Source organism: Medicago truncatula, chromosome 2 (assembly GCF_003473485.1).
Source record: "Medicago truncatula cultivar Jemalong A17 chromosome 2, MtrunA17r5.0-ANR, whole genome shotgun sequence".
NCBI lineage: Eukaryota > Viridiplantae > Streptophyta > Magnoliopsida > Fabales > Fabaceae > Medicago > Medicago truncatula.
In genome coordinates, this window is record NC_053043.1 from 30251213 (window position 1) to 30260461 (window position 9249).

Consider the following 9249-nt stretch of genomic DNA (forward strand, 5'->3'; position numbering starts at 1 on the left):
AAACTGATTGATTTACACAAAATTTCGAAGGACGAAATTGATGGATTTACACAAAATTTCCAAGGACCAAATTGATGGATTTTCAGAAAATCCGCAACGGCTCTTTCCCTTCTTTGTGAGTAACGGCTCTTTCTCCACTTCCTCATTTAGGGCTATTTCTTCCCCAAATATATAAATTTGGAACCCTAATGTTATAATTCCTTACATAGAGTTCAAAATTCCCAAAATTTTTTCCCCAATTCAAAAAACTTAGAACCCTAATTTTTTTTGATTAAATTCGAAATTCATAAATCAAGTGCTCTGCCTTGTAGATTCAGTGTTTAGAATTGATGGGTGGTGCGCGAATGGGTAAAAACAACTACAACAACCGGTATTCATCTTCAAGCTCTATGTACAATGATGATGTGAGAGAGCTTCAATGTTGGTCCTAGAATTTGTGTTGTAAGAAGAGCAAACACTGTCAATAACTCAGGAAGGCTTTTCTATACTTGCCCTCTGCATAAGGTTTGTTTAACAATGGTTATTTGATGTATGAATGTTTTATTTAAATTATACTGATTTTGTCTTTTGATTGTATAGGATGATTGTGAAAATTGTAATTTTTTTGTGTGGGTTGATGAAGCTGAAGAATTAGGCTATTTTAAAAACAATGATGCTGGTCATGGAAAAAATGCAAGGTTGATCGAGAAGCCAAATGATAGGGGCAGAGAAGAGGTTTGGAGGGCAAGGTTGATGGATAAAGTTGATTATGTAGGAAGTGAGCTTAGGTTGATTAAGTTATTGATAGGAGTATTTTGTTTGATTGAGTTGTTTAAAATGCTATTGTATTGTTCTAAGTCCATGTAATGTTGTAATGTTGTAATGAAAAGAGGTTGTCAATGAATGAATCAAACCTTTCTGTCAAAAATATTCAATCACATTGGTCCTTGAATTATATTCATATCCATCATTTCGATCCTTAAATTAGTAAAAAAAAATCATCAAATTGGTCCTTGAATTATTATAACAGAAATCAATTTGATCCTTTGGACATACATTTGCTGAACAAAGTAAAAAGTAAAAGACAAACAATTTGATTATAAAAAGACAAACATTTGCATTATATCATAAGTCAATATTCGATGTTAATAAGTCATTATATTTTCAGTTGTTGATCCTCCTTTGCCCATACTTTTCAAAGACTCATCCATTACTCTCTCAAGCTCCTCCCTCTCTTCATTTGTTAATGGAACAATTTCAACCTCTTCCATATCCACCACATGTTGTGCATATACTTGCACTTCATTTCCATTTGCCCTTGCAACTTGTACCATATCACAGAAGTCTTTATCAGTTGTTAATGGAGTCAAGCATATGTTTATATCATCTTCAGCACCTTCATACGGCTTCCAATACCACAGTTTAGATACCTTAAAGTAACCTCTGCAACGTTTCGCCATCTTCTCAATGTCCCACAAGCATAACTCATCAGCATCCATTTTCTCCCAAACACAAAACTCACCATCGACGTATTGCAGCCTCCGATACTCATCTCGCTCTAAACAACCACCGTGATGCAAAATTACCGTAATAGAGTCTTCCATCCTACGAATTTTGCCAACATCGTCAAAATCAAAAGCAAAACAACATAAAAAATGCAAATCAGACTTCAATACGAACCTCAACAAACCCTTTTTATAAATTGTTTAAATCAGGACGTGATTTCGTTCAATACAAATATAATGTTTTTCATTTTTAGTAACTAAACATAAAGACATGCAATTATTAAGTTTCTAACAAAAAACCCTAAAATTACTAATCTAAAAAACGCAATCAAACACACAACAATCACAAACAAACAACAACGAAACATGATATGAAGTTAAAAGTTGAAAAATAATGCCTATGACTAAAACCAAAATTTCACAAAAAAACGGACACAAAACAGGGACAAACGAACAAGAGTGAATGGAAAACAAAGTTGAATGTCTATACCTTGACAAACCACGAAATCTGACTTCAAAACCGAATCTTTTCCATGGATGATCGCCGGTGATGATGATGATTTTGGTGAAGTGAAGAGGGTGACGGTTTAGGCGGGAAGGTGAAAGGTTATGGACTTGTTTGATGCTTCTGAGTGAAAATGTGAGGATGAAAGTGAATGGTAATAGAGGGGTATAATTGGAAACACAGGAAAAATGAGACTGAAATGTTAAATATCGAATTTTGACCATTTCCATCAGTTTAGTCCTTGTACACGTGGCTGACACATCATCATTGTTTTTGGACGGAGGGACTGATTTGATGGACGTCTGTAAAATTCAGGGACTAATTTGATATTTCGAATAATTCAGGGACGAAATTGGCCGATTTTTCAAAATTCAAGGAGTATTTTGAGGTATTAGTCGGTCCAAAAGTGCAGTTAAGCTTTTTAAAAAAGTGAATTTCTTCTGTAAAAAAAGAAGTCAATTTCGAACTTACCATGACTCAACTTTTTTGTTCTAACCGCAACCCACACACCACACAGTCTACAGAATGAGATGAGATGACAAAAAAAATGAAGTATACTCATCACCACAACAACAACACTTTCCATCTCCTTCTTCACTCTCCATGGCCTCACTAATACGCCTCTCAATTTCCATCGACCCTTTCAATTCAAACCCCTCAAATTCAACCCACACCCCCATTTCCAAATCCCACCTTCGTTCTTCCAAAACAATAATCACACATCAAAACCCAAACCAACCAATCAAAATCACCCACGCCTCCATTCGTGCATTAACCAAAAAACAAGACTGGGAAACCGCTGAAAATCTCCTTCGTAAAATCATCTTAGCTTCGGATTCCGAACCACAATTAACTTATCAAATTTTCAACACACTCATTTACGCTTCTTCAAAACGCGGGTTAGTAAAATTAACTTCTAAATGGTTTCGTATGATGTTAGATTGTAACGTTACCCCGAATGTGGCGACGTTCGGGATGTTAATGAGGCTTTATCAGAAGAATTGGAATGTTGAAGAAGCGGAATTTGTTATGTCACATATGAAAAGGTTTAGTGTGGTTTGTGAATCTGCGTATTCGTCGATGATAACGATTTATACGAGGTTAGGGTTATATGCAAAGGCTGAAAGTGTGGTTGAGTTGATGGAGAAAGAAGTGATGGTTTTGAATGTTGAAAATTGGTTAGTGATTTTGAATTTGTATTGTCAGCAAGGGAAAATGGTGGAAGCCGAGAGAGTTTTGGCGATAATGGAAGAGGAGGCGGGGTTTTGTGTTGAGAATATTGTTGTTTATAATACCATGATTACGGGGTATGGTAAGGCGTCGAATATGGATGGTGCTGAGAGTGTGTTTTTGAGATTAGGTGGGAGGATTGAGCCGGATGAAACTAGTTATCGGTCGATGATTGAGGGTTGGGGTAGAGCGGGGAATTATGAGAAGGCAAGGTGGTATTATGAGGAGTTGAAGAGATTAGGGTTTAAGCCTAGTTCGTCTAATTTGTTTACAATGATTAAGTTGCAAGCGAATGAGGATGATTTGGATGGTGTGGTTGGTACACTTGATGATATGGTGAGATGTGGATGTCATTATTCTTCGATAATTGGTACTCTTGTGAGTGTTTATGAGAGGGCTGGGAAAGTTTATGAGTTGCCGCGTTTGCTTAAAGGTTCGTTTTATCGGTATATTTTGGTTAATCAGAGCTGTTGTTCCACTGTGGTTATGGCTTATGTGAAGAATAAGTTGGTGGATGATGCACTTAGAGTGTTGAGTGATAAGAAATGGAAGGATTCGAGGAACGAGGATAATTTGTATCATTTACTGATTTGTTCTTGTAAAGAGGCAGGTTTGCTTGAGGATGCTGTTGGAATATATAACCAGATGATGAAAAGTAATGCTGACGAGAAGAAGCTGAACAAGCACATTGTTTGTACAATGATCGATATTTATAGTGTCATGGGATGCTTCAAAGATGCAGAGATGTTGTATCTAAAGTTGAAGAAGTCTTCTTCACCAAATTCGTTGGATATGATTGCATATAGCATTGTTGTGCGGATGTACGTTCGAGCTGGATCTTTGGAAGACGCTTGTTCCGTCTTGGATGATATTGACAAGCGGCCTGATATTGTTCCTGACGTGTTTTTGTTGCGTGATATGTTGCGGATTTATCAGAGACGTAACATGGTGGATAAGTTGGCACAGGTGTACTACAAGATCTTGAAAGATCGGTTGAATTGGGATCAGGAGTTTTATAATTGTGTCATAAACTGCTGCGCTCGAGCTCTTCCGATAGACGAACTTTCAAGGCTTTTTGATGAGATGTTGCAGCGAGGATTCATGCCAAATACATTTACATATAATGTCATGCTTAATGTTTTTGGGAAAGCAAAGCTTTTCAAGAAAGTTAGGAGGTTGTATTTTATGGCTAAGAAACAAGGCTTGGTTGATGTCATCACCTACAATACTATTATAGATTCTTATGGGAAAAAGAAGGACTTCAGAAACATGTCAAGAACTGTTCGCAAGATGCAATTTGATGGATTCTCAGTTTCCCTTGAAGCCTACAATTCAATGCTGGATGCTTACGGAAAAGATAGCCAAATGGACGCGTTTAGATCTGTACTGAAAATGATGAAGGAATCAAATTGTGCTTCTGATCTCTACACGTACAACATTGTGATCAATATCTATGGTGAACAAGGTTGGATCGAAGAAGTCTCCGATGTGCTCGCGGAGTTGAATGAATGTGGACTCCGACCTGATTTGTGCAGCTATAACACGTTGATTAAGGCATATGGAATTGCTGGAATGGTTGAAGAGGCTGTTGAATTGATCAAGGAAATGAGAAAAAATGGAATAGAACCTGACCAGACAACCTACACCAATCTTATCAATGCACTGAAGCGAAACGATAAGTTCTTAGAAGCTGTTAAATGGTCACTATGGATGAAGCAGATAAAATTATGAATATCATAAACCTATGGCATTTTGTAAACGGTCTTGGATTTTCTAACCCTGTTTATTTTGAAGAATAGCTTGACCCTAGAGTCCTACTTGATTACAGTCACTGACCTTTTGCTTCCTTTGTGAAATATTTCTGTATATTCTGAGAAATAAGAAAATAAACACTGTATATTATATGTGTTGTTGCAAAGGAAGTTCATTTCTTTATTTGGTCTCTAGATCTGTTACTTGTCACTGTAGAACTTATAATTTGGTGATCGTAAATTCTGAATTTGAGTCGAGGACTCGAGACCTTGGTTTTTTGAAGGAATGACTGTATGAGTTATTTGATATTAGATAAGCTGTAAAAGTATGATGTTGTGTTTTCTCATTCACTACACTCTCGCTGCATTTTTGCTGCAACTGTTCGAAGATAAGTGTCTCATAAAGCTCCTGTTATTTTAAGAGGTGATTTTTAGAAATAACACTGACAGTTTCTGATAGGATATTGGATTTTGGGTAATAAGGTATTTAAGTAATTAGTATGGTATCTAAGTAATAAGATTATTAGTAATATATAATAAATATTATTCTATGAAGATATTCTCTGAAAATATCTCTTTAGTAGAAATATTTTATTAGTTAATATACAATAGAGGTATTCCATATAAGTAAGTCTGTAGAGGGAGTTCTAGGTAAGCAATCATATTATTTGTTAGTACCCTTTTAGGGCCGGCAGGCTTTGCTCTGGAACTTGTAACTCTTTTCTTTATTCCATCTACTTAATAATATTCACCACTATTCTCTTGTTTATATTGATTTCTTCTTTGTTATTGGCTCTGCTCTATCAATTGGTCCGACCTACTTGTTCATGCAAATCATGGCTGAGAGATTTAATGTTGTGGAGGATCGTTTGGAACGTGTCAAAACAAGAATCGAAGGTTTGTGTGCTGTGATCTCTGAAGAGATTCAATGTGCTTTGGTGAATCCATTAGAAAAACTCAAGGAGTTGAAACACACTGGTTCAATGGGGGACTATGTTGCAGATTTCCAATTATACTCTTCTCAGTGTGAACGTTTGCCGGAGCAACAGCTTTTGGGTTACTTCATCAGTGGATTACGTCACGATATCCGTTCTCGCGTTCGGATGTTCAAACCACGCAGCTGTGAATTAGCGATGCAGTGGGCACGTGATGTGGAGCATGAGTTTGCTAAGGAGACGGGTCAAGGCTCCGAATCAGGTTATAAAACGGGTCAAAACTCTTGGGCTCGTCCTCAGATGCATTTGTGGAGTTTCTGGTCAACCACACTTGATTCCCGGTTCTACCATATCGACAGGGTCTAACAAGCCATTGACGTCAAGCTCTAATGTGATTTCCAGTGAAACCGAGGTGACGCCGGAAAAGGAAGAAGCGGGAGAGAATATGCAGAAGGAACAGGAAGCAATTGTCTTGGGGGAAGAAAAAAACCATCCAGTTCTGTCGGAAAGAATGGGTGGAATTGAACTTTCGTCTTTGTCGATTCCGTCCAGCCTGTTACTGTTTTCGGAATCGACAGATCAGAAACGGAAATCGAGAACCGTGGGAGTACCGGCTTCGTGTGTATTGCTATCGAAGGCACTGGTGGCTTAATCATGGGAAGTGATTTCCCCTCAGTCAATGAGCACTGGATTTGGGATTGTGAACACTAGAGGAAGTTCGAGCGGCAAGGAGAGCACTGAATTTGTCACTGAAGTATGTGTGTGTGGCTCAATTATAATCACGCCACCACCAAAGCCACCAGACACTGGGTCAAGGTCGGCGGCACAACCAATACCAGTGACGAGGTTTCTGGCAAGTATGGGAACACCAATGACACAAGTTTTCAACATCGTTTCAGCTGAGAAGGATCTAGAGATGTTACGGGCAAAAACGGTTCCAAGACTAGAAAATTGTGTTTACATGATAGTGTCTCATTACCTTCCTAGAAGGATGTGATCGATAAAAGTTGTTCTTGAAAATAATTGGGAAGGGGTCTTAGTAAATTTGGAAGACAAAGTACATAGTTTATTGCAGTATAAACTTAAACTCATCATAGTGTCTAGCGAGGTTTTTCGATCAGTAGGTGCTGAGCAATTGTGGACACATGCAGCTGGCAGACTCTATAATGACCAACAAAGGGATATGTCGTTGGAGTCAAGGAAAACTACTTTTAAACTCTATTTTGAATTACCTGAATGTTTTGTGGAACTGGTATTTGGAGTTGTGAAAGTTTGTCCAACTCTTGTGATAGCAACTGCAAATTTTTCTAAGTTACATGTGTTTTGTGTTTCATTAGAGAAAAGTGCCAACCATGCCAATGTGAAGCACAAGTTTGAGATTAGTGTTCCCTGCCTTGGGGACAAATTCCCAGCAGCTATCTTGATGTTTGCCTGGAGTTTCAACACTGGTTACTTGGAGGAGTTGTTTGATATAGTCAAGGTAGCAACGCATTCATTGTATTCACCAGTTTTGGCAACACCGTGGGACCCTGGAAAGTGGAACTTTCTTATGGTAGGGGCTGCTTATGGACTATGTGGGAGAAACTCTTCCACATTCTACTATTTTCTGAAACTTGTATATGACAATGGGAAGTGTTGGCTTCCAAGCATTTGGGTGCGGCTTAATTTGGTATATGATAGAGGGAAGTTTTGGTCGTCAAGCATTTGGGTGCAATTGATATCCAGCATCATAATCTTCAATGGCTCAATTCCTATTTGTTTCTCAAGCAAATTAGAGGCTCTCCCAATAGTAAGAATGGCGTTAGAAACTATATCCAACCTTGAGGACAAGGTTGTTTTTCTAGCGGTCGGTAATGATAGGATGTTGGATTTTGGGTAATAAGGTATTTAAGTAATTAGTATGGTGTCTAAGTAATAAGATTATTAGTAATATATAATAAATATATTCTATGAAGATATTCTCTGAAAATATCTCTTTAGTAGCAATATTTTATTAGTTAATATACAATAGAGGTATTCCATATAAGTAAGTCTGTAGAGGGAGTTCTAGGTAAGCAATCATATTATTTGTTAGTACCCTTTTAGGGCCGGCAGGCTTTGCTCTGGAACTTGTAACTCTTTTCTTTATTCCATCTACTTAATAATATTCACCACTATTCTCTTGTTTATATTGATTTCTTCTTTGTTATTGGCTCTGCTCTATCAGTTTCAAGCTCAAAAAGCTGACATGTCTGAGTAACTAGCTACATGGACTCTGAATATCCCTAAAGTTAAACTTCTATGTGCACATAAGTAGAACCTTATGCGTAATTTAATCCATGTAGCCGACCCCACCTTGTGGGATAAGATTTGGTTGTTGTTGTTGTTGTTTTCTGCTATTGTTACCTTATAACATGCATTTCCATTTGTTTAAAGTTGTTCAATATCAATGTTTCTCTGTTGTAGATACACCTTTGTTGATTATGATATTTTTGAAGTCTTTTAACATCTATAGCTCACATTGCTTTTGTTGTAGGAAAATAGATTTTTTGTTATGGTCATTTGTGACTTAATTATCTTTTTCATCAAATTGAAGTCTCATTTTCGTTCATCTCTTTATTTAATTGCTTCCCAATTCTTGTTCTTTCCTTTTTCTACCATTTTTCGTTAAAGTTTATTTCTTTGTTCACTCAGATATTTGATTTAACTCAAGCTCTTCCCATCTTCTCGTCATTAGATGGTATTTTATTGATCGACGTCCTTTGGGGTTGTTATAGAATTGTTTGGGATTTAAGGAAGTCCATTCTGAAAGATTTTTCTTTCTGCATTAATGGTGGTTACCTTATGCTTAGTTATGAATACCCCTATAGCAAGATTTACAAATATCCTATATAGTGTTATGGTTTTGGCTTTATCGTGATACAAATATATACATGCATGGCTAATTATATAACATATTTTCTGCTTTCACTAGCCATGCAGTTTCACAAACTGTCCTCTTGAAACTTAGAATTGCTTAATTTGCAATGATGAGATATTTTCTTTCTGACTTATTATTCTTCCGTATGTTTTGTCGCTTATGGGGTTTTCCTCTTTCCTGATCTCAACAGCTTCATTCAGCAGATGTTTTGGCAATTGGAAGTAGCATGAAAGGACAGAACTCATACTCGCATCACTTGGACCCAGATGCATGTATGAACTTAATCTTAGCTATGGTTATCGAAACATAGTGAGAGATTCATGATAGAGAGATAGTATATAGAGAGAAATGAGGAATTTTAATTGTTACTCTTCATTATTGAGAAAAGGATACAAGGCTCTGTATTTATAGATGCAGAGAACATGAGCACTTTCTTACAGTTACA

At 37.0% G+C, this 9249-nt stretch overlaps 1 protein-coding gene across 1 annotated transcript; it reads left to right on the forward strand.

Annotated features, from left to right (window-relative positions):
- Positions 1–2497: 2497 nt before the first annotated feature.
- LOC11411682 (pentatricopeptide repeat-containing protein At4g30825, chloroplastic) lies at positions 2498–5253 on the forward strand. The gene has a single exon (XM_003595603.4). The coding sequence runs from the start codon at positions 2593–2595 to the stop codon at positions 4948–4950; it is 2358 nt and encodes a 785-aa protein (XP_003595651.1). The 5' UTR covers positions 2498–2592; the 3' UTR covers positions 4951–5253.
- The last annotated feature ends 3996 nt before the right edge of the window (positions 5254–9249 follow it).